This window comes from Notothenia rossii (genome assembly GCF_949606895.1).
Source record: "Notothenia rossii genome assembly, chromosome: 1".
Classification (NCBI taxonomy): Eukaryota; Metazoa; Chordata; class Actinopteri; order Perciformes; family Nototheniidae; genus Notothenia; species Notothenia rossii.
The window spans coordinates 2,243,433-2,270,050 of NC_136912.1; the positions used below are offsets into that span (position 1 = coordinate 2,243,433).

At 40.7% G+C, this 26,618-nt stretch overlaps 2 protein-coding genes across 2 annotated transcripts; both read right to left on the reverse strand.

Annotated features, from left to right (window-relative positions):
* Nucleotides 1-10,235: 10,235 nt before the first annotated feature.
* Nucleotides 10,236-16,320, reverse strand: atf4a (activating transcription factor 4a). The gene is made up of 4 exons (XM_079669044.1): nucleotides 16,109-16,320; nucleotides 14,120-14,281; nucleotides 13,558-13,794; nucleotides 10,236-11,356 (listed from the first exon to the last, which is right to left on the reverse strand). Exons 2-4 carry the CDS (start codon nucleotides 14,163-14,165, stop codon nucleotides 10,581-10,583), a joined length of 1,059 nt encoding a protein of 352 aa, XP_079525170.1. The 5' UTR covers nucleotides 14,166-14,281; nucleotides 16,109-16,320; the 3' UTR covers nucleotides 10,236-10,580.
* A 2,304-nt stretch (nucleotides 16,321-18,624) lies between these two features.
* LOC307022909 (uncharacterized protein) lies at nucleotides 18,625-25,003 on the reverse strand. The gene is made up of 7 exons (XM_079655835.1): nucleotides 24,662-25,003; nucleotides 23,175-23,261; nucleotides 22,967-23,042; nucleotides 22,834-22,879; nucleotides 21,654-21,783; nucleotides 21,000-21,188; nucleotides 18,625-20,435 (listed from the first exon to the last, which is right to left on the reverse strand). The coding sequence occupies exons 1-7, from the start codon at nucleotides 24,803-24,805 to the stop codon at nucleotides 19,965-19,967; spliced, it is 1,143 nt and encodes a 380-aa protein (XP_079511961.1). The 5' UTR covers nucleotides 24,806-25,003; the 3' UTR covers nucleotides 18,625-19,964.
* Between the last annotated feature and the right edge of the window lie 1,615 nt (nucleotides 25,004-26,618).

Sequence of the window (26,618 nt, forward strand, 5' to 3'; positions counted from 1 at the left end):
AAATGTATAATGTAGGTATATAACTCTTATTTTATTTTTGTTTATATATTCTTTTAACAATTTTTACTTTAATTTCTCATTTTAATACAAATAACTTATTCTAAATGTATTCTATTTTTACTGTATTTCATTGTAAATGGAGCATTTGTTACCGAACCCTCAGGATAAATAAAGTGTTCTACTTCTGATGTACAAAACAAATATATTAAATATGATATGCTCTTAAACATAAAGCAGAATGCACCAATTATATATTATATATCTGTATTTTATGTATAGCTGCTATTGTGTGTAATAAAAACATGTAATGTCTGGTTTAATTGGGTGATCAGTTCTTAGAGAGAATTCATTGGCCTGTAAATCTGAGAGAGGATCTGATGCCTGATGTGTTCAGTGTGTCCCCCTCAGTTTGCACGTGCTCTCGTGTTAGAGACGGAGAGTTAACGTGAGCGTCGTGCCTCTCCCTGCAGTACATGGGATCATCTGCAGCAGCTGACCTCCGTAATGAGCTCAGCTGCTCAGAGCACAGGAGGAGGAAGAGACTCTGAAGATCTGAACCTGATTCTCTCAGGGTCACACGAGGACAGAAACTATGGAAATATCTCTGACTCAAGAACCATGCATGAACGGTTCACTGAGAACTCCACCTGCACGCTCTGTGTTGGATATGGCGTGTGTGTGGCATGTTGTGATCATGGACCCCTCGTTCCTGCTGTGTGATTGTGACGTGCTATATGCGACATGTATGTAGTAAAGTGTGTTGTTCGCATTTTATTGTTCTCTCTGATCTTTTCTAAACTAAACTGAACACATGCAGTTTTACAGGTCAAACTATGTCAAGTTAAAGGGGTTAAAATCTGCTTTTGAAGTCTTTAAGATATTCTGCATCAGAGCTGAGAGGAAACATTGTTTATTTTTGTATCAAATCTAAGAATCTTAAGAAAGCATTGCAATTAAAACTATGCTTTAATATTCCTGATACACGACAAAGACACGACAACTAGTACAGAGCGACTGGAAAGGACTGCAAGGAAACTACAAACAGCTAGGAAGAGACTAGAGACGACTAGGAAGAGACTAGAGACGACTAGGAAGAGACTACAAACAGCTAGGAAGAGACTAGAGACGACTTAAAAAAGAGACTACAAACAGCTAGGAAGAGACTCGAGACGACTAGGAAGAGACTCAAGACGACTAGGAAGAGACTACAAACACCTACGAAGAGACTAGAGACGACTAGGAAGAGACTACAAACAGCTACGAAGAGACTAGAGACGACTAGGAAGAGACTGATAACAACTACAGAGAGACTAGAGACTGATAACAACTACAGAGAGTCACTAGAGACGACTTCAAAAGAGACTGATAACAACTACAGAGACTAGAGAAGACTAGAGACTGATAACAACTGCAGAGACACTAGAGACTGATAACAACTACCGAGAGACTAGAGACGACTAGAGACTGATAACAACTAGAGAGAGACTAGAGACGACTAGAGACTGATAACAACTACAGAGAGACTAGAGACGACTAGAGACTGATAACAACTACAGAGAGACTAGAGACGACTAGAGACTGATAACAACTACAGAGAGACTAGAGACGACTAGAGACTGATAACAACTACAGAGAGACTAGAGACTGATAACAACTACAGAGAGACTAGAGACTGATGACAACTACAGAGAGACTAGAGGCGACTAGAGACTGATAACAACTAGAGAGAGACTAGAGACGACTAGAGACTGATAACAACTACAGAGAGACTAGAGACGACTAGAGACTGATAACAACTACAGAGAGACTAGAGACTGATAACAACTACAGAGAGACTAGAGACTGATAACAACTACAGAGAGACTAGAGGCAACTAGAGACTGATAACAACTACAGAGAGACTAGAGACGACTAGAGACTGCTAACAACTAGAGAGAGACTAGAGACGACTAGAGACTGATAACAACTGCAGAGAGACTAGAGACGACTAGAGACTGATAACAACTAGAGAGAGACTAGAGACGACTAGAGACTGATAACAACTACAGAGAGACTAGAGACGACTAGAGACTGATAACAACTACAGAGAGACTAGAGACAACTAGAGACTGATAACAACTAGAGAGAGACTAGAGACTAGAGACTGATAACAACTAGAGAGAGACTAGAGACGACTAGAGACTGATAACAACTAGAGAGAGACTAGAGACTGATAACAACAACAGAGAGACTAGAGACAACTAGAGACTGATAACAACTAGAGAGAGACTAGAGACTAGAGACTGATAACAACTACAGAGAGACTAGAGACGACTAGAGACTGATAACAACTACAGAGAGACTAGAGACGACTAGAGACTGATAACAACTAGAGAGAGACTAGAGATGACTAGAGACTGATAACAACTAGAGAGAGACTAGAGACGAGAGACTGATAACAACTACAGAGAGACTAGAGACGACTAGAGACTGATAACAACTACAGAGAGACTAGAGACGACTAGAGAGTGATAACAACTACAGAGAGACTAAAGACGACTAGAGACTGATAACAACTACAGAGAGACTAGAAACGACTAGAGACTGAAAACAACTACAGAGAGACTAGAGACTAGAGACTGATAACAACTACAGAGAGACTAGAGATAACTAGAGACTGATAACAACTAGAGAGAGACTAGAGACTAGAGACTGATAACAACTAGAGAGAGACTAGAGATAACTAGAGACTGATAACAACTACAGAGAGACTAGAGATAACTAGAGACTGATAACAACTACAGAGAGACTAGAGACGACTAGAGACTGATAACAACTACAGAGAGACTAGAGACGACTAGAGACTGATAACAACTACAGAGAGACTAGAGATGACTTCTCAGAGAGACTGATAACAACTACAGAGAGACTAGAGACGACTAGAGACTGATAACAACTACAGAGAGACTAAAGACGACTAGAGACTGATAACAACTACAGAGAGACTAGAAACGACTAGAGACTGAAAACAACTACAGAGAGACTAGAGACTAGAGACTGATAACAACTACAGAGAGACTAGAGATAACTAGAGACTGATAACAACTACAGAGAGACTAGAGACGACTAGAGACTGATAACAACTACAGAGACACTAGAGATAACTAGAGACTGATAACAACTAGAGAGAGACTAGAGACTAGAGACTGATAACAACTAGAGAGAGACTAGAGATAACTAGAGACTGATAACAACTACAGAGAGACTAGAGATAACTAGAGACTGATAACAACTACAGAGAGACTAGAGACGACTAGAGACTCATAACAACTACAGAGAGACTAGAGACGACTAGAGACTGATAACAACTACAGAGAGACTAGAGATGACTTCTCAGAGAGACCGATAACAACTACAGAGAGACTAGAGATGACTAGAGACTGATAACAACTACAGAGAGATTAGAGACGACTAGAGACTGATAACAACTACAGAGAGACTAGAGACGACTAGAGACTGATAACAACTACAGAGAGACTAGAGACGACTAGAGACTGATAACAACTACAGAGAGACTAGAGACGACTAGAGACTGATAAAAACTACAGAGAGACTAGAGACTGATAACAACTACAGAGACACTAGAGACGACTAGAGACTGATAACAACTAGAGAGAGACTAGAGACGACTAGAGACTGATAACAACTACAGAGAGACTAGAGATGACTTCTCAGAGAGACCGATAACAACTACAGAGAGACTAGAGACGACTAGAGACTGATAACAACTACAGAGAGACTAGAGACGACTAGAGACTGAAAACAACAACAGAGAGACTAGAGACTAAAGACTGATAACAACTACAGAGAGACTAGAGATAACTAGAGACTGATAACAACTACAGAGAGACTAGAGACGACTAGAGACTGATAACAACTACAGAGAGACTAGAGATAACTAGAGACTGATAACAACTAGAGAGAGACTAGAGACTGATAACAACTAGAGAGAGACTAGAGACGACTAGAGACTGATAACAACTACAGAGAGACTAGAGACGACTAGAGACTGAAAACAACTACAGAGAGACTAGAGACTAAAGACTGATAACAACTACAGAGAGACTAGAGATAACTAGAGACTGATAACAACTACAGAGAGACTAGAGACGACTAGAGACTGATAACAACTACAGAGAGACTAGAGATAACTAGAGACTGATAACAACTAGAGAGAGACTAGAGACTGATAACAACTAGAGAGAGACTAGAGACTGATAACAACTACAGAGAGACTAGAGATAACTAGAGACTGATAACAACTACAGAGAGACTAGAGACGACTAGAGACTGATAACAACTGCAGAGAGACTAGAGATAACTAGAGACTGATAACAACTACAGAGAGACTAGAGATAACTAGAGACTGATAACAACTAGAGAGAGACTAGAGACTAGAGACTGATAACAACTAGAGAGAGACTAGAGATAACTAGAGACTGATAACAACTACAGAGAGACTAGAGATAACTAGAGACTGATAACAACTACAGAGAGACTAGAGACTAGAGACTGATAACAACTAGAGAGAGACTAGAGATAACTAGAGACTCATAACAACTACAGAGAGACTAGAGATAACTAGAGACTGATAACAACTACAGAGAGACTAGAGACGACTAGAGACTGATAACAACTACAGAGACACTAGAGACGACTAGAGACTGATAACAACTAGAGAGAGACTAGAGACGACTAGAGACTGATAACAACTACAGAGAGACTAGAGACGACTAGAGACTGATAACAACTACAGAGAGACTAGAGATGACTTCTCAGAGAGACTGATAACAACTGCAGAGAGACTAGAGATGACTAGAGACTGATAACAACTACAGAGAGACTAGAGACTGATAACAACTACAGAGAGACTAGAGACTGATAACAACTACAGAGAGACTAGAGATAACTAGAGACTGATAACAACTAGAGAGAGACTAGAGACGACTAGAGACTGATAACAACTACAGAGAGACTAGAGACGACTAGAGACTGATAACAACTACAGAGAGACTAGAGACGACTAGAGACTGATAACAACTACAGAGAGACTAGAGACAACTAGAGATTGATAACAACTACAGAGAGACTAGAGATAACTAGAGACTGATAACAACTACAGAGAGACTAGAGACGACTAGAGACTGATAACAACTACAGAGAGACTAGAGACGACTAGAGACTGATAACAACTACAGAGAGACTAGAGACGACTAGAGACTGATAACAACTACAGAGAGACTAGAGACGACTAGAGACTGATAACAACTAGAGAGAGACTAGAGACGACTAGAGACTGATAACAACTAGAGAGAGACTAGAGACTGATAACAACTACAGAGAGACTAGAGACTGATAACAACTACAAAGAGACTAGAGACTGATAACAACTACAGAGAGACTAGAGACGACTAGAGACTGATAACAACTAGAGAGAGACTAGAGACTAGAGACTGATAACAACTAGAGAGAGACTAGAGACTAGAGACTGATAACAACCACGAAGACACTTAAAATAACTATATTAGACTAAAAACAACAACAAACAGAATGAAAACAACTTTAGACTATTTCAAAGACACTTAAAACAACTATAATGAGTCAGAAAACAACCATAAAGACACTTAAAACAACTTCAAAGACACTAAAGACGAGTGCAAAAGTGGGAAAGCATCTTTAAAGACACATTAAGAGAGTTACTCTGACTGCAGAGAGTCAGTTATTTCCTGTAAACTGTGGTGAAGTGTGTAGCAACTGTAATATATATATATATATATATATATATATATATATATATATATATATATATATATATATATAATGTGTGAGGGTGAAGAAGGGCGTACCCTCACACAGCCTCTAATGCTCTGAGACAATCATCACGTTTATTTAAATTACATTACAGGACTTGATGGCATGTGACTCACTGAGAGGAGGGGGAACCCAGTAAGGCTGTCAGGCTTTAAATAGTTCCTCTACTGTACATGTGTGTTAGCTCAGCAGTTTGGAACATATTCAGACCACATGCTGTGAGTGGTTATTCCAGCTGATATTAACACGTTAGATCAAGGAGACGTTTCTACAGCTGTGGATATTTACATGTTTAAAGAGACTCGTAGGATTATGGATGCTAACGTTAAGAAAAGTGTGAAGAAAAGCTCATTTTGTATTGCTTAGTCCACAAAGAAATAGGTGAACATCAGCAGGAGAGGACTCTTTAAAGTAGAGACACTACATACTGATATACACCTGAACATCAGCTGGAGAGGACTCTTTAAAGTAGAGACACTACATACTGATATACACCTGAACATCAGCTGTTGAGGACTCTTTAAAGTAGAGACACTACATACTGATATACACCTGAACATCAGCAGGAGAGGACTCTTTAAAGTAGAGACACTACATACTGATATACACCTGAACATCAGCTGTTGAGGACTCTTTAAAGTAGAGACACTACATACTGATATACACCTGAACATCAGCAGGAGAGGACTCTTTAAAGTAGAGACACTACATACTGATGTACACCTGAACATCAGCTGGAGAGGACTCTTTAAAGTAGAGACACTACATACTGATATACACCTGAACATCAGCAGGAGAGGACTCTTTAAAGTAGATACACTACATACTGATATACACCTGAACATCAGCAGGAGAGGACTCTTTAAAGTAGAGACACTACATACTGATATACACCTGAACATCAGCAGGAGAGGACTCTTTAAAGTAGATACACTACATACTGATATACACCTGAACGTCAGCAGGAGAGGACTCTTTAAAGTAGAGACACTACATACTGATATACACCTGAACATCAGCAGGAGAGGACTCTTTAAAGTAGAGACACTACATACTGATATACACCTGAACATCAGCAGGAGAGAACTCTTTAAAGTAGAGACACTACATACTGATATACACCTGAACATCAGCAGGAGAGGACTCTTTAAAGTAGAGACCCTACATACTGATATACACCTGAACATCAGCAGGAGAGGACTCTTTAAAGTAGAGACACGACATACTGATATACACCTGAACATCAGCAGGAGAGGACTCTTTAAAGTAGATACACTACATACTGATATACACCTGAACATCAGCAGGAGATGACTCTTTAAAGTAGAGACACTACATACTGATATACACCTGAACATCAGCAGGAGAGGACTCTTTAAAGTAGAGACACTACATACTGATATACACCTTAACATCAGCAGGAGAGGACTCTTTAAAGTAGAGACACTACATACTGATATAGACCTGAACATCAGCAGGAGAGGACTCTTTAAAGTAGAGACACTACTGATATAATGAAACCTAATCAAGTGCAGACTCTCTGTCATGTGAGGAAACATATTTTCTGTGTCTGAAAATAAACGAACCGACGTGCTTCTGATTAAAAGAAGGAATGTGACGAGACAGGAATAATTTCTCTGCTTCAAGCCGACACACCCAGGATCTGCAGCAGCATGCCGATAAGCACACACACACTCTATAGCACACACACTTTACTACACACACACTCTATAGCACACACACTTTACTACACACACATTTCTCGACTTTCTCAGGGTGTGTGAAGCACATTTGAACCCATTGCACAGAAAAAAGGTGCAATGGTATTTGAGAGATACTCGGCTGGGCATGTCAATTCTTCCAAAGAAAGGTCAAATACGTTCAGACTTTAAGAACTAACTTTCCTCTTAACATCTGATATAATGCGTGATTACGGTTTGTTTTGTAACGTTTTAAAGTCCTGTTTTGAGGCTTATTATACATGATTAAAGTAATGAACTGACCCTGAGTCTGATTGTATTGTGAGGTTGTTTTTTATTTACCAGTTTTCTCAGAAGAATCTTTAAAGAGATTATATTACATGTTACTTGTTAGACACTTTTATCCAAAGCGACTTCCATACTCAATACTGAGGACAATCCCCTCAGGAGCACTTTGGGGTGTCTCAGGGACACAACGACATGCTGACTGCAGTGGGGTTTGAACCTGTGACCCCCTGATCCCAACACCAACGCACAACCCACTGCGGCACACGCCTCCAGAGATGATCTATCTCATGAAGTTTGTCCCACATAAAGACACTCAGAAGACACTCAGAAGAACACTCAGAAGAACACTCAGAAGAACACTCAGAAGAACACTCAGAAGACACTCAGAAGAACACTCAGAAGACACTCAAAAGAACACTCAGAAGAACACTCAGAAGACACTCAGAAGAACACTCAGAAGACACTCAAAAGAACACTCAGAAGAACACTCAGAAGACACTCAGAAGAACACTCAGAAGAACACTCAGAAGAACACTCAGAAGACACTCAGAAGAACACTCAGAAGACACTCAGAAGACACTCAGAAGAACACTCAGAAGACACTCAGAAGACACTCAGAAGAACACTCAGAAGAACACTCAGAAGACACTCAGAAGACACTCAGAAGAACAAATAACGCTGTTAGCCCTGGAATAATCCCCTTAAACACCAATGATGTCAACTCTCTTTTTTATTATAACAGGTAAAGTGTGTATGTCTGAGTAAAGTCCCAAGTTCATTGAATGATTAAAAGCTGCTTTTCCTTTAGAGGAATAAACAGGAAGTGAAGCTGTGTGAGGAATAAACAGGAAGTGAAGCTGTGTGAGAGGAATAAACAGGAATTCAAACAATAGCCGTCCTTTGAACAACTCTTTAGAAGGTCATAATAAAGCGGTCGTCTTTATCTCTTTCTCAGGAAGGCGAGGCCTCACTACTGTGAGTGTGTGTGTGTGTGTGTGTGTGTGTGTGTGTGTGTGTGTGTGTGTGTGTGTGTGTGTGGGGGATGCACAGTCTCAGGATGCATCACTGCACACGGACTCACACACACACACACACACCCCTGTGAAACATGTCTGTCTGGTTTCACAGTTTCTGAGCTTCTAGTAAACTCTTCCCTCCAGGTGTTTCCCTCACTCTCGTTTCCTGACATTTAGGAATGCAGGTGGAGTGAGACTGCACTTTTTACACACACACACACACACACTCACACACACACCCCCACACACCCCCACACCCACAAATATATATATATTATGAATATATATATATATATATATATATATATATATATATATATATATATATATATATATATATATATATTATGAATGAAGTCCTAGAATCACTTTTAAACATTCAAGAAAGGCACACAAAGAACATGCATGAATATATCTGTCTTAATAACTCTTTCAGTGATGCTGTTTGTGGATCAATACTGTAGAACATTACCTCATTGTATTACCATTCATTATTCAAGACGTGTGTATATTATTAAAGTTATATTGTGCTCCTAATGTCAGGAACTATCTCCCAGAAACCTGCGACACTCACTGTATATATAAAGACGTGCTTTAATTCTTATTTTTCAAACCGGTCTTATTCTGTTTGAGCTTGTTTTTATTTACCGTCTCTTTTTAAATGCCATCATATTTTGCATTTCTTGTGTAAAGCACTTAAAAACGTGTTTCATTCGTAAACGTGTTGCCTTTAAATGGTCACACTGTTCTTTTGGAAAATACTACCATGTCATATCTGTGTGTAACTGTACACACCTTTATCTCTCTGAACACACACACACCAGGAAGTGTGTGTTCTCGATGCAGGAACATGTATACACTGGAACCGGTCCATCAGGATCTGCATCACACACTCTTCATATTTCCCATGTATTTATTTACACATTCAAATGACGTCCAGAGAACATGTGATGTTTGACTGCGTTTCTCATATTAGCATCAAATGATAACGTAAACACTTTCATGGTCCAACATGTTTACACATTTCTGTTGTCATGATTCACTTTAACTTTAGAAGTTATACTTCTTATATTCGGTCTTTTCATCAATGCTTTGGTTCCAGCTTCTCAAACGTAAGGATGTGTTGCGTTTCGGTTCCGTACCCCAGGCTCCTGCAGGAAGCGTCATTTACAAACTATTTGACACAAAACACTTCTGGTTCTTCTCTGCATTTGATGCGAGAGGTAAACTAAGAGGTTAGTTAGTTTTAAACGACTGAACATCCTAAAAATGATTCATAAATGTTTTACTTTGCACGTCTTAGCATTGATACCAAGCACAGCCCGTTTTCCTTAGTGTGTTCAGCAGGAACTGTGCGATCAGTAAAGCACCGACACGTCGCTGAGCACTGAAAGATATTTATTAGAAAAGAGGAGCAAAGCATTTTTACAAGGCGATCAGCAGCACGGAGGGCTACGATCAGGATTACCCTGCGATCAACAACAGGAGCTTCTATATCTGCAGCATAGGAGGAAACACTATATACACACACACACACGCACGCAGTTTAACATCAGGGACTCGTGGAGGTGTCGAGGCCCTTTCTGGACTTGAAGCTCTTGAGACGGGGGTTCACTGAAGTGAGGGAACGACAAACTGTTAGTGCAGAGGTGCATTGTGGGGGCTGAGGGACCTTCCCCCGACTGGATCTCCTGAGGAACCCTTTGGTTGTAGCCATGGCCCCTCTTCACGCAGCCTTGCTCTTGTTGCGGCGCCGGCGGACCTCCTCCATCAGCTCCGTCAGGTACTTGATCTCCCGGCTGATGGCCTCCGCTCGCTCCTCCAGAGCTTCGTTCTTCTTCATCAGCTCTTCGCACTCCTCGCTCACAAGGTCCTGCTCCACCCGCTTCTTCTGCCGGTAACGAGTGGCCGCCGTCTTGTTCTGCTCCATCTTCTTCAGCTTCTTCTCGACCACCTTGGGAGCGCCGGACACCGACTTCATTTTGATGGAGATGGAGGAAGAGGGGGAGGAGGAAGGTTTTTTAGAGTACGGCTTGGTCCTGGAGGAAGAGGGAAGCGTTGGAGTTGGAGGAGAAGAAAGGAGGCGAGGGGGGGAGTCGGTGAAGGACTCGATGCCTGAGTCGCTCTCACAGTCGCTGGATGGAGGAGAGGTTTTGATTGGCTGATCGGGGAGAGTGTTCACTACCAATATGTGGCCTGAGGGGGGAGGAGAGGGGAGTACAACGGGGGAGGAGAGGACATCCAGGACGTCCACTTCACTCCCCAGGTCCAGGGGGAAAGCAGGGGAGGGGGGCTCGGATTTCAGCACCACCTCCTCCTCCAGGGGGACATCCAGAGGCAGAGGGAGGGAGGAGTGGAAGGCATCCAGATCCAGGTCCAGGTGGGGGTCCAGGGAGGCCAGCAGCTCCTCGGGGGAGTCGTCAGAACCAATCAGAGACTCCAGGTCCAAATCACTCAGGTCGATTTTCTCCGACATCCAGTCCATGCCAGCGAACGCATCGTCTGCCGAGAGAGGAGAGTCCTTTAGTTTATATACACAGAACCACATTGATATATGTGTCCGCCAACGTTTAAGACTATTCAAACCCTTTTTAGGAATGACCCGCAGAAAAGCTGTACAAACCAATCTATGAAATAACAAACACTGATTTGACCGGCGTCTTTGATGACTGAAACGCTGAAGTGCTGGAATCTGTTGGACGTTCAATAATGACCTCAAACGTTAATTACAACGCGAGTCTCACAGCTGTTGGCTTTAACAGACGCCAAGAACAACAATCATCACAACAAAGAGAACACGTCACTGAGAAACGCCACATTTAACTAAACTAGTTTGACACACACACACAGACAGAGAGAGAGAGACACACACACAGAGAGAGACACACACACACACACACACACACACACACACACACACAGAGAGAGAGAAAGACACACACTAACCAATGGCTGTTGTTCAAACCGAACACACACCTACTCATTACCGAGGCCTGTCATTGTGTCTGAACTCAGTTCGTACCACGACCTTCAAAAGACTTGCAGCTCAGCTCAGAAGGAGGAATGACCTAACAGAGAGGGACACTGTGACCTTGAGAGCAATTAGCTTCACCATCTGGAGACACGTTAGAGCTTCGGGAGATTTACTGACAGCAAACAGCCGTAAAGCCTTCACCAGCCTCCTCAGCATTTCCACACCACCGCTCACTGAAGGAGCGTTTCTAACCTTACTGTCAAATCAGCTTTAATTCAGGTAATGATGAACCCATCTCTAATCACTGTCTGTTTATGGACTTCAGTGCTACTAATCTTCTGTTGCCTTTGGTAGGAATTAGGTCTCCAACAACGTGAGGAAGGTATAAGACCTTTCCTAATTTAATAGAAGACCACTTTATAGCTATCTGGATGCCATAATGTCAGATCATCTCTTTTATTCCACAGTTTTAGTTAAACATGTTATTTCAATATTGTCTTTATGGACAGAACCCAATTTCCCCACTGGAATAAATGGAGTATTCTGCCTTTTAAACAGAGGTGTTGAAATGAATCGTTTCCAAGATGCATCGTGATGCGGACGATCCTGCATCGAGGCAAGGACAGAACATAATCGATTATAGCATAGTCACGTTGCTTCCTGATCTTCCGGACAATAACGTTTTTTTTTGTTTTGTTTTTCCGTCACACGAATATCAAATCGGTCGGTGATGCAGAGATCAGGAAACAGACGTGACGGCGATTCCAAACACGGAGCAGTCTGTTTTCTCCAACAACCCAACAGCAGAATGACCCGCTCTGAATCAGGCCGCTTCGCTCTGAATCAGACACACATCGATTTATGTTTTTGAAAAACACTCGTTGTCGTCATGTCAGGTTTTTGGTGGATTTAATCAAGTGTTGGATTGCAGAGTGAATGTCCTCTTGCTATTTTCAGATGATATATACGTGTGTACAGTTTGTGAAGGCAGGAGGAAAGCGTCCGCGATCACCGCCTCCTCTCCGTTCCTCCAAACCCCGCCCTGAAAATAATGAGTGACAGGCTGATAGTGACCCGATAGAAACGTCATTATTCACTTAATCACTGATTGAGATGATGATGAAGCTAAATGAATCTCCTATAGTCATGGGATTTATGTAACAGTACGACAGAGAATGGCAGTATTTGAGTTTATATGCTGTTGTAAATACTCCTGTTGTCTGCTGTTCAGACTCAAGTCATGTTAGTGATGCCACATTCAGGACATTCAGTGTCCTTTCTTTACCAGAAGAGCGTTGCTAGAAGCTGCAGCTAGACTGCAGAAACATTAGTTTTTAGTTTTTGAGGATGGAACACCTTCACACACAGATACTGTATAGGGAGGCTAGACCCATACAATTGATTTATTTTGGTTTATAATTTAATATCAAGACATTTATGTTATTGATTTCTGACGCCTTTCTAAATAAATTACTGCATGTATTCATTGATGAAAAAGAAGCCATGTGCAGTAATATAGAGAATTGAGGATGCAACACATTGTTATGCATCAGGATGCATCGGGATGATCGTAATTGAAGAGTGGGACCAGTGAAGATGCACCGCCCTACTTTTAAACACTTCTTAAATATTGATGGAAGTCATTTTAACACCAACGAAGAAGACTTTGAGTATCCGGGGAAACCTTGAAGCATATTTACTCTAAATACACAGATAAATGGTCTCTCACCGCTGCAGTGCTCTGCTCCTGTCGGGGCGTGGAGCAGCCAGGGGAGGGGGTCCTCGGAGGCTTTGGTTCCCAGGAACAGCGAGGCGTGGGAGGGGGGAGGCGGGGAGGAAGGGGAGGAGAAAGAGAGGGGGGGCGAAGCTGGAGCTTTCCCCTCTAGAGAGCAGGAGGGAGAGAGAGCTTCTTCGTCTTCATGGTCCAGAAGGGGCCCCATGGGGTCAGCCGTCAGAAAGTAGGGCCCTGTGGACGAGGGACCGTTAGCATCTTACTTCCTGAAACAATATATTGATTTAGTTTGTCGAGCACATGCTGCCTGGTGCTCAGCTGGAGTTTTACTATTACAACTTTGAGACTACTCTGGGAAGTCTCACCCCACAGGACTGCTAAACACCTGAACTAAGAACATCCATAACATTCATCTGGTTACAACTTATATATATACTGTTAAAAACATACTGTTCAATAAAACGGATCAAATAGTGCAAGTAAATAAAACACACTTTCCGACTTGTTACCTAATTAAAGGCTCAGCGTAAATGAGTGTCCTTGTGGAAACGACACTAACCTAAGTACAGGGCCTCCACGTCCTCCAAGGCCAGGCAGAGCGTCATCGCGGCTGCTCGGGGTTTTCAGGGAGAATAGAAATAAAAACGAGTCCGGTATCGAGTTGAGGCGGTCGGGCCTGCTGTCGACGGCAGCAAAGCTGAGGGTGATTGCCGAGAGAGACCTGGGGGGAAAGGGAAATGGGTTATATACATCGTTTTAGATTAGCTTTTTATTAGCAACCCCACACTTTAAATGTTCTTTTAGTCTTTATTATTTATCTACCTTGATTTTGTTTTATTTATTTTATAGGTTTTAATCTTTTTATTGTACCGATATGTTCACTTTGTTTTTATATTGTTGCATCGACTCACTTGTCTTCCTTCTTATCTGTCGGAGAGAAACCATTATTTATTTTATTTGTATTATCTCACCTTCTACCTCCTTGTGTCGATTAACCTGATCAAATGTTATATTTTGCTGCATGTACCTTTTAAAGTTCTTAACAAATAATCTGAGGAGAATTTCTTGTGTGTTTTTACTTGTGATGAGCTTTGAGCTGCACGTGCTGTATGAAAAGTGCCGTATAAATAAAGCTTTATTAAGTGTGCACTTTATGGACTTTTGTTTATCTGCAAATATGATCATATTTATCTCATCTGCACAATGAATACTTTTACTGTCGCTACTTTAACTATATTTTGATGCTAATACTTTAGTACTTTCACTTGAGTAACATTTTGAATGCAGGACTTTTACTGTACACTCTGGTACTTCTACTTTTACTCAAGTACAAGATCTGAGTACTTCTACTTTTACTCAAGTACAAGATCTGAGTACTTCTACTTAAGTACAGATCAGAGTACTTCTCCCTCCTCTGGTCTCGTTAATGCTGTTAGCATGTGGGGGGATGGGAGGCTAATTTTGGGCTAATCCGTTCCTCTGAGGTGACAAAGCCGTGTAGAAAAGAAGAAACCCCCCGCCCTCCACCGGGGGATAACATTGCCTAATTTGGTCATGCTCTGGCCGGTAGCCCCGCCCATCTCATACGTCACGGCGAGATGTGGGAGGGTAACCGCCATTTTCACAACAGAGCAGGAAAGACAAAAAAATACAGCGCGCCATTTTGGACACGCCACGTTGTCATTTGTTCATTATTCAAACATCACTTGTGTTTAAAATCACTCAAACTGTGATTTAAATGTGGAATAAATGACTTTAAATAGGGGGGTTTGACAGTTTAATGTATAGCAAGACGACCGTTAAAGCCTCTCTCGCGAGCGTTCTAACTCCAACTGACAGTTTGTGTAATTTGACACCGACACCCCAAAACAGGAAATATTCACAACATGAATGTCGATATTTATACTTATATTTCCCCTAAATATTTAAATAATTATATCACAAAGAGATAGAAACCTCTGCTTTTTATTTACCCCCATTGTTTCTCACACCACGGATGATCACATGTAGATTTAAATACAAATGCTCCTTTTGTAATTCAGATATTTAAACATTAGAATATATTTTCTTATAATTTATTTTATTCTTTTCAAATATGTTGGGATGCTTTGCAGTATTTTGTTAACTTATAATGAGCAAAACATCCCAGTCTTAATATATGATAGGATAAGATATGGCATTGAATTGGATAACAAAACGAACATTAATAATTTGATTATATTGGCAAGATATTTTATACACAAATGTCACTTTCTCAAAATGTCCCCAGTATGTATATTTTCCTAAGGACATGAAATTCTACAGTTAAAAATTGTCCAAAAAACATAAAAGCACAACAACTTTACACATTTCTTAACACCTTTAAACATTTTTTACCAAGGCAGATTCCTCGTTGTTTAAAAACCAAGTTATAATAATAAACACAAGAGAAATACTTCCGGCATGTTGCCAGAAATAACATCTGTTCTAACTTCAACTGACAGTTTGTAATTTGATACTGACACCCGCAACTGCCAATATAAATGAAGATATAAAGAAGAATACTTACGCCATGTTGCCAGAAATAGCCAGTGCACTTCGCCTTTGCACAGCCGGGTAATTGCCGATGCAGGAGAGCCGCTGCACACCGTTAAATTGCCATGTTAGCGGGGATAGATTTCACTGAGGGTTGGTGTTCACATTTAAATATGAATTAACTAAGAGGGTCGGTGTTCACATTTAACTCTGATTAACGAAGACTGGAGAACAGAGTGGACGAGGTGTAGGGAGTCACGCTAGTATATATAGAGCCGAAGCACCGCCAGGTGTATTCCTCCGCAGTATCAGTCCGCGGGGAGCGCTTGATTTCAGTGGTAGTGCAGCCGGGCAGTTTGAATCAGTTGACACACAAACAATGAATCGTAAACGAAATTAAAAAAAAGATAAAAAAGAGAAGAAGTTATTTAAATGAACAAAAGAACATTTGAGAAAAAATGTCCAATAAAAAGAGGGTTTGTCTGCTGATGGTGAAGTATTTCTTATTTTAATTCAAGTTTAATTCTTTAGCACACTTTTCACTGGGCAGTAAACACAAACACACCGCTGTGATGACGTTTAACGAGTCTGGCCTGCGATTGGTTGGATTCATTACGTCTAAACGGCTGACAAAATAGATCCATATGGAGCTTTAAACCTACACGAGGGCTCCCTTACTTCAGATGTAGGTCAAATGCAAAATGTAAACATTGGGAAAGAAAGGGGTAAAGACGGACTTCAGGAGATGTTTTATTCCTATTATTGACTCTTATTTTGCATTTGATGTCCAAAGAGAGCTGTTCTGTTTATAATATGTAACGAAAATGCAAAGAAAGAATTAAATAATCATTTATTTGTTTTATTACAAATTAAACAGGTCTTAAGCATAATGTATTATATTAAAAATAACAGATACAATAAACATAAGAAGAATGTATATATATATATATATATTATATTTAGTTCTACCTCCAAATGTGTGTATATGTATATTTATGTCTATATGTGTAGTGTCTCTACTTTAAAGAGTCCTCTCCTGCTGATGTTCAGGTGTATATCAGTATGTAGTGTCTCTACTTTAAAGAGTCCTCTCCTGCTGATGTTCAGGTGTATATCAGTATGTAGTGTCTGTACTTGAAAGAGTCCTCTCCGGCTGATGTTCAGGTGTATATCAGTATGTAGTGTCTCTACTTTAAAGAGTCCTCTCCTGCTGATGTCCAGGTGTATATCAGTATGTAGTGTCTCTACTTTAAAGAGTCCTCTCCTGCTTATGTTCAGGTGTATATCAGTATGTAGTGTCTCTACTTTAAAGAGTCCTCTCTTGCTGATGTTCAGGTGTATATCAGTATGTAGTGTCTCTACTTTAAAGAGTCCTCTCCTGCTGATGTTCAGGTGTATATCAGTATGTAGTGTCTCTACTTTAAAGAGTCCTCTCCTGCTGATGTTCAGGTGTATATCAGTATGTAGTGTCTCTACTTTAAAGAGTCATCTCCTGCTTATGTTCAGGTGTATATCAGTATGTAGTGTCTCTACTTTAAAGAGTCCTCTCCTGCTGATGTTCAGGTGTATATCAGTATCTCTGTACTTTAAAGAGTCCTCTCCTGCTGATGTTCAGGTGTATATCAGTATGTAGTGTCTCTACTTTAAAGAGTCCTCTCCTGATGATGTTCAGGTGTATATCAGTATGTAGTGTCTCTACTTTAAAGAGTCCTCTCCTGCTGATGTTCAGGTGTATATCAGTATGTAGTGTCTCTACTTTAAAGAGTCCTCTCCTGCTGATGTTCAGGTGTATATCAGTATGTAGTGTCTCTACTTTAAAGAGTCCTCTCCTGCTGATGTTCAGGTGTATATCAGTATGTAGTGTCTCTACTTTAAAGAGTCCTGTCCTGCTGATGTTCAGGTGTATATCAGTATGTAGTGTCTCTACTTTAAAGAGTCCTCTCCTGCTGATGTTCAGGTGTATATCAGTATGTAGTGTCTCTACTTTAAAGAGTCCTCTCCTGCTGATGTTCAGGTGTATATCAGTATGTAGTGTCTCTACTTTAAAGAGTCCTCTCCTGCTGATGTTCAGGTGTATATTCTCTGGGATAGTGAGAAACTACATTTTGATCTGTGTAACACAAAAAGAGGAATTGACAATGAAGATATCAAACAGTCAAAGGAAGTCTTTTATGTAATAACTTTAAAAGTGAAATTCAAACACACTTCATAGATTAAAAGCAATACTTAACGATCAAAATATATACAGCTGAGTTTTATATAAGAGGGTACAGGAGTTTTTGTTGGGTCTATTTAATAAGGTGTCTAAACCTGATGAACCCGGCTGTGTCGGCCCCTGGAGTTCATCTGGAGGTATTACACTATATTCCACTTCAGCACAGAAGATGAGAAGATAATCACGTAATTTAGATATATAAGAGCACACAGTTGAGTAAAACCTTTCATGCAGAAAGATACAGAGACCTTACACCTATATAACATATTCAAATATATATATATATATATATATATATATATATATATATATATATATTTATATATATCATATCAAGGCCACAATTTACACATTTTGAGCATGAATACAAAATTGGTCCTCTCAATTAAATACTTTGTGTACAAAATATTGTAATTCATATAGTATTTAAGACAAATAATTAATACAATCGGATCAATGTTTTGATTAATTTGTGCAAAAGATCAGTCCAAATGTTATGTTTGTATAATTATTGTTATGCTATTTAATGTTAGCTCGTGTTTATTTCAATTCTTGTATTCAATTTTATTTTAGGTTTAAGGGGAGATGGAGTTTAACCCAATTTAATTCAATGTCTTAAGTCTATAGACATGTATTAGTTTTTTATTTAATTTAGTTCTAGTATGAAGCGTCTGTGATGAAAATCTATTATAAATTAAGTTTTCAGATTCAGATTAAAGAACCACATTTCCCCACGCAGCAGCTAAATATATAAGATGTGTAAACAGTCATGTCTGTATGTAAGTATACGACTTTCCAAATATGCAAATGAAGTCTGTATCTGTTACTCTGCTGCACAGTAACACTTGCCCCTCTTGTTTTCACCATGTAAAGCAGGCTTGGGTCCCTTGAAAGTAAATGAGTGGTGCAGTGACGAGTCCTAAAACCCAGAACTGAGTTAGCATTTCACCACTTCCTGTTCCCTCGTCTCAGAGCCAATGGGATCTCTCCATAGGGTTTAGGAAAATAGCTGGAACTAAGGTCTGTGGTTGAGACGCACTGAAGAGACGGATCACGTTTTTTTCTAGGACATTAAATCCATCAGCAGTGACCCCACTGGTGATCTCTGAAGAGTTGACGTGTCTGAAAAACGATGGTTGTTACCAAGTGGCTGAATAGGACTACAGAAGTTGTGGAGGCCGTTGTACGTCATTACGCCGAACACGTAAACACTCCTCTAAGTTAGTTTCTGTTCTGCTTGAAAGCAAGTCCCTGCCTCCTGCAGACTGTTCAAACAAACGCTTCAACTCGTTCCATTTAGAATCTGTGTGTTTGAATATGGATCTGAAGTTGGCGTGACGTTGAAGTCGTGCTGCTGGACTCGGCTGTAATTCCTTTATAGCATAACGTTAGCATTTTGCTTCTGGCCACTAGATTTATGATTCAAAAATAATAAAAGTATGGTAGACATGTGGAGATTATCCGGCTGAACCAAACGTGCATTTATCAAACAGGTTCATTTTCCACAGACCTTATTTCGAGCTCTTTTCCAAAATCCTATGGAGAAATCCCGTTGCTTTCTAGTCGAGGGGACCAGCAGCTTACTTCCGGGTAAATACGTCATCCCTGCACCACTCTATCTATTACTATTATTATTATTATAAGACTTTTAAATATGCTAATTAAATGGTATATGTTACTCTGCTGCACAGTAACCCTTGAACAGGTCGTAGAGTTCGTCCAGACCTCTGTTCAGCTCCTCTGTCAGTTTCCTGATCTTTTTGGCCAGCCCCGACTCCAGGACCTTCTGCTGCTCCTTCTTCTGCTCCTTCTTCTGCTCCTTCTTCTGCTCCTTCTTCTGCTCCCTCTTCTGCTTCTTATCGGCAAATTGGAGGTTGATGCCGAGGGCCAGACCCTCCATCAGCCCGGAGGCATGACCGTGTGCCTCGAGGGCCAGAGCTCTGACCCCCCCGGAGGCTGTGAGCGTCACCATGCTGGCTGCTCTCCCCCCCCCCTGAGAGACTTCGCTGAGGAAGGGGAGGTCGTGGCGCTGCAGATGATCCATGCCCTCCTGGATGAAGCTCAGGCTCTCCTGCAGCTTCCCCATGATCTGCTGGAACTCCTCGAAGGTCTTTTCGATCTTCTTCTTGCCCTGGTCCACGTTCGCCTGCAGGAAAAAAAGACAGCAACTTTAAAGGTCTCCTATTATACTATTTTTTAGGCATATATTATAGGTCTCAGATATATAAAAAAGGTATAACAAAAAAATTCTATGAAGTTTTTTGCTTAAAATACCAAACAGATAATTCTAGCTCATATCCCTCTATTTCGGCCTGTTACTAAAGTGTTGATTCTGGGAGGTGACGTGAAGTCATGTGACCGTACTGTAGTTCCTTTATAGCCCAACATTAGCCTCCTTTAGCTTAGCGGTGGTGACGTGAAGTCATGTGACCGTGCTGTAGTTCCTTTATAGCCCAACATTAGCCACCTTTAGCTTAGCGGTGGTGACGTGAAGTCATGTGACCGTGCTGTAGTTCCTTTATAGCCCAACATTAGCCACCTTTAGCTTAGCGGTGGTGTCTTAAAAAAGGCATACATAAAAGAAACACGAGATTATCCATCTAAATAAAACGTGTAAGCATCATAAACTAAAATCACATGGAGGAATCCCATTGGTCTAGTGATATGCTGCCTTCAGGCGTTGTCTGTATTTGGGAGAGTTTCTGGTCACCTTGTGTGCGATGGCGGCGGAGGCTCCGGTGATCCCCCCCGCCGCCATCACCCCGGCGCCGGCGACCGTCAGGAGCAGCGAGGCCCCCAAGGTGAAGGGAGCCAGAGCGACGCCTGCTACTGCTGCCACCCCCCCCACCGCTGACGTCGCTCCGCCTGTGATGCCTGCTATCTTTGTCCCCTTTGACACCTGCAACAAAATTAAATGTAGGAATAGAATACAAAAATTCAAAAACTAAAGAATAAAAGTCAAATTGAAAAAATTGAAGAATAAAAACATTGAAATAATTAAAAGTAAAAATTGAAAAAAGTAGAACATTTGAGAATTACATTTTTTTTTTTTAAGAACAATGAAACCTATAAAAAAAAAAAATACAAATTGAAAATAGTTAAAAAAATGTAAGAATACAAAAATTAAAAGTAGAAATAAAAAAAATGTAAGAATTAAAAAGTTATTGAAAAAAGTTAAACATTTAAGAATTACAAAAAATAAAACATTACAAAAATGTACAATAACAAACAAAATAATAATAAAAAGTAAAACATTTTAATAATGAAGTGGAGAAGTTTCATGGTGTTATCTGAGAGTCACAGTTTTTACCTTCACCACCTGCAGTGGGCACAACATGTATTTGAACAGATGTTTTCTGGTTACCTTGTCTAAATTGTCCGCGATGCAGAGCAGCTCCTGTGTGTGTTTCTTCAGAGTTTCTCCGTGTTCACACAACAGGAGGTTGAAACGCTGGATAGCTTTATACAGATTTTCAGCTTGAGCTTTGATGATCCTGCAATAATCAGATTAGTACTGTAAAAAAATCTAAAAGAAACGTTTATGATACTTACTTATACTTAATCTAAAGGTGGCTAATATTGGGCTATAAAGGAACTACAGCACGGTCACATGACTTCAGGTCACCACTGCTAATCTAAAGACGGCTAATGTTGGGCTATAAAGGAACTACAGCACGGTCACATGACTTCACGTCACCACCGCTAAGCTAAAGGAGGCTAATGTTAGGCTATAAAGGAACTACAGCACAGTCACATGACTTCACGTCACCACCGCTAAGCTAAAGGAGGCTAATGTTGGGCTATAAAGGAACTACAGCACGGTCACATGACTTCACGTCACCACCGCTAAGCTAAAGGAGGCTAATGTTGGGCTATAAAGGAACTAAAGCACGGTCACATGACTTCACGTCACCACCGCTAAGCTAAAGGAGGCTAATGTTGGGCTATAAAGGAACTACAGAACGGTCACATGACTTCACGTCACCACTGCTAAGCTAAAGGAGGCTAATGTTGGGCTATAAAGGAACTACAGCACGGTCACATGACTTCACGTCACCACCGCTAAGTTAAAGCTGGCTAATGTTGGGCTATATGGGAACTACAGCTCGGTCACATGACTTCACGTCACCACCGCTAAGCTAAAGGTGCCTAATGTTGGTCTATAAAGGAACTACAGCACGGTCACATGACTTCACGTCACCACCGCTGAGCGAAAGGCGGCTAATGTTGGGCTATAAAGGAACTACAGCACGGTCACATGACTTCACGTCACCACCGCTGAGCGAAAGGCGGCTAATGTTGGGCTATAAAGGAACTACAGCACGGTCACATGACTTCACGTCACCACCGCTAAGCTAAAGGCGGCTAATGTTGGGCTATAAAGGAACTACAGCACGCTCACATGACTTCACGTCACCACCGCTAAGCTAAAGGCGGCTAATGTTGGGCTATAAAGGAACTACAGCACGCTCACATGACTTCACGCCACCACCGGTAAGCTAAAGGCGGCTAATGTTGGGCTATAAAGGAATTGATGTACTTACGTTGTCTCCTTCACTCCTTTAAGTTCTCTCAACAGATCTGTCCAGGCTGTAAGTCAATGAAACTGTACTTTAGAAAATGTAACACAGCCTCATTTGTTATATTTGGTTTTAGCAACCTCAGTGTTGCCCCCACCTGTCAGCTGGAGTTCTGGAGCCATTTGAGGCGGCAGCGGAGGAGGTTGGGATCTACAGTTTACAGTTTCAGTCACCTGAGAAAATGAAAATCAAGCTTTTTTTAATAGAAAAATCTCCCCGGTGTTGATTTTTTGCGGGAACTTCTTTGAATGGTCAACTGTTAAATGATATAGATTTTGCAAGAGAAAATAAGAAGTAAACGTTACGTTCACTATTTCCATGTCCACATTTTCTACTGCATGGTTCTTGATGGTCCATCTCTTTGGAGCAACAGGCGGAGGGGTCACACCTCGCTGACAACAAAAGAAATACGTATGAATTCATGCCGTTGCTGCTCAAATGTGACGTTTTTAAATAATACATACATTTTTTGGAGTATGTTGTGGTGATTGACATTATTCACCCACGGATCTATGGGTTGGGGTATTGTTCTGCACGGACATTTGAGTGAGCCGGACTTCCTGTTTCCGCCGGTCTTCGCTTCCCGGGCTTGAAGTGTTTACATGTGTTTGCTGATGCTTAAAGGTGGGGTAGGTAATTTTGGAGAAACCAGCTCGAGTGCGCTCGAATTTGAAAATGCAGAGCCGGAAAACATCTGCCACTTCTTCACAGAGCCCCTCTTCCAACACACACGAACGATCACATGACCAATGAGGGCAGGAGATAAGTTTGTGCACAGATGGAAGGCTGACAGGCAGGTAGGCCATCCAGTTACTTTAGCCGGGCCGGCTCAGATGATTGGTCGTGCTTTTTACAGTACCACGGCTTCCACAGATGACTTGTTTTTATGTATTTTTTGTCAAAGCACTTCAGATATTCATTGCTATCGGGATGTTAAGGGCATTCCATGGAATATAACAAAAAGTGTATCTCGAGCCGGTTTCTCAAACTTACCCCACCTTTAATAAAAGTATAGCTTGTACCTTATACCCCGCCTCCGACTCCCGTCTCTCGGCACTACATGTCAAATATTTAAATAAATTCAAGGCACTTGTTTTATCCCCAGGGGGTAATTTGTAGAGAAGCACATTAACACAAATATTTAAAAAGTAACTGTATTATGATAATAAGTGTCCGGACCAAAGAAGACATTGTTTGGTGATTGGTATTTTAAGTATAAATACTAATAAACACACAATATATATATATTTTGTATTTTAACTGTGTGCTTTATTAAAGATGATATTCTACAATATTATTATTCATAACAATAATCACAAACATGTATAATTAAAATAAATAAGTGTACAGGTGTGGTTTTGTGCTCCTGATGTTTCCACATGAATGATCAAATAAAATACATTCTTATTATTTTATTAATAATAATAATAATAATAATAATAGTAAAAACAATATCATAATACAATAAAAAAATGTATAATCATAAAAATAATAAAATAATACAAAAATGAAGAATTAAAACATAGAAATAATTAAATGTAAAAATTGACCAATGTAAAAAAAATGAAGAATAAAAAATGTAAAAGTGAAAAAGTAAAACATTTAGGAATGTAAGTATAAAAAAAAAAAAATGTGAAGTAAAAATTGAAAAAAGTAAAAAATGTTAGAATTCAAAATGAAAACAAAATTGAAAAAAATTAAGAATAAAAAAAAATTAATGAACAGAAAATGAAAAAAAAAAAATGTAAGAATAAAATAAAATAATAAAATAATAATAAAGTGTTCCTCTGACCTCGGCTCTGGTCGGAGACTTTTCCGGCTCGTTTTCCGGCTCCTTGTCCTCACTTTTATCTGAAGGGAGAACCTTTCTCCTCGGGGAGGGAACAGGACGAACTATCTGCGGAAGAATAAATAAAAGAAATGCTTCATAAAACATTTATTTTATTAAAGAAAATTACACTTTTTCAACCACTGTCGATATTAAGGAAGTTTATTAGAAATGTCTTTAATCAGGCCTTGTGAACTTTATAAAAAATTGTTTTTAAAGCATCTTGTTACGTGCGGGAGTGTGTTGTGTGTCTCTCTCCCCCTCTCCCCCTGATTGACTCCCTCCAGGTGCAGCCTCTCCCTCAGGTGCTCCCAATCCCCAATCAGGGCCTCCATAAAGGACCTGAGGAAGGCTGTAGTCTCTGGCCATTTCTCAATGTTGAGTATACCTGCTGCAGAGCCACTATTTCAAGTATATTACGTCATCGAGTGGCGCGGCAGCAGGTTTACTCGACATTGAGAAACGGCCTCTCTCTCCTTCTCTCTGGCTGTGTGCAGCATGTGTGGTGTGGGGTCTCTGTCTCTCTTACCTCATTCACACCAACGCAACTCCGGTTCAAGCTCCGGCTCTTTTCACACCGCCCAGAGTCCGACTGGTGCTGCGTCATTGCGTCATCGTTTGCGTCATGACGTAACCGTTTGCGTGCCTGCTTCATAAAGCCAAACCGCGCGGAAACCCCTCACAGCTGACACCGATAACGACAACAATGGCCGATTGTGCTCCAGCTTCCTCTGTACCTCTTCAGAAGACCAGATTCCCAGTAGGTAGCTGGTCTCTTCAGTGGACCACTGCTGCTTGTTAAGTTTCTCCATCGTTGTGTACAAACTGGATAAAACGCCGGCTTTTTGTTGTTGTTCAGGAGTTGATCCCGCCCCAGCCCCTGCCCCTGCCCCCGTCTGGACGTAAGCGTGACGTATGCGGTGCTTTTGCTCTGGTCGGACAATTTGTTGGTGCTTGAAACGAACCGGATTCCGGAGCTAAGAGGCTGCTCCGCTGCGGTGTGAAGAGGAAAACCCGGTGCTTTTCAAGCTCCAGCTCCGAACCGGCCCTGAAACACCTTCGGTGTGAATGAGGTATATGTGAGGCCAACCCAGTCTCACAAAAAAACGTGTAATAACTACGTTCTGCACGAACATTTTAGTGATCCGGACTTCCTGTCTCCGCCGGTCTTCGCTTGTGTTTTGAGATGCTAAATAAAAGTCTAGCTTGTACCTTTGATACCCCGCCTCCGACTCCCATCTCTTGTTAAACTAATACGTTTACGCTGTGGACCAACACTATAAATTGACGGGGAAGGGGGTAGCAATAAAGATAACACCATTAAACAGTTACACAACACAACCAAAATAATATCGATAGCAGCGTCCCTAGCAACCACCTTGGTAACAATGAAAACGTTGTATAGACACAATTTCCTGAAGTAATCTTCGTAATAACTAGCAAACTAAAGATCATGTACATCCACTGCACACATCATCTAAAATAACAACTCATATTTCTCGCATCAAATGACATTAAAACGCATTTTAATGGCCAAACTAACTTTAAAATAGACATTTTCCACCGAGAATAAAACGAAGTTCGGCCATGTTTTTTTTTTCTGCAGGGAGAAATGTGAAGATCACGTGACATAGACGCCAGCCATTGGAATGAATGGTGAAAAAAATCGTAGGGATCTTACAATTTCAGAGGCGTTTTTGTAGAAATACTACGTCCTACGTTGTAGACCAACGTAGTTATTACACGGTTTTTGTGAGACTGGGTTGGTGAGGCCTAGTTTAACCTGTGTTCTGCTAATTGTTAGGTGAAGTGCTCCAGTGTGTCTTTGTGTATTGTTTTAGTTTAGTCACTTTCTTTTAGGAGAAAGTTGTTCTCAGTTTACCCTAAGTTTACTTTGCAAACTGGCTGGTGAGCCCTCTTT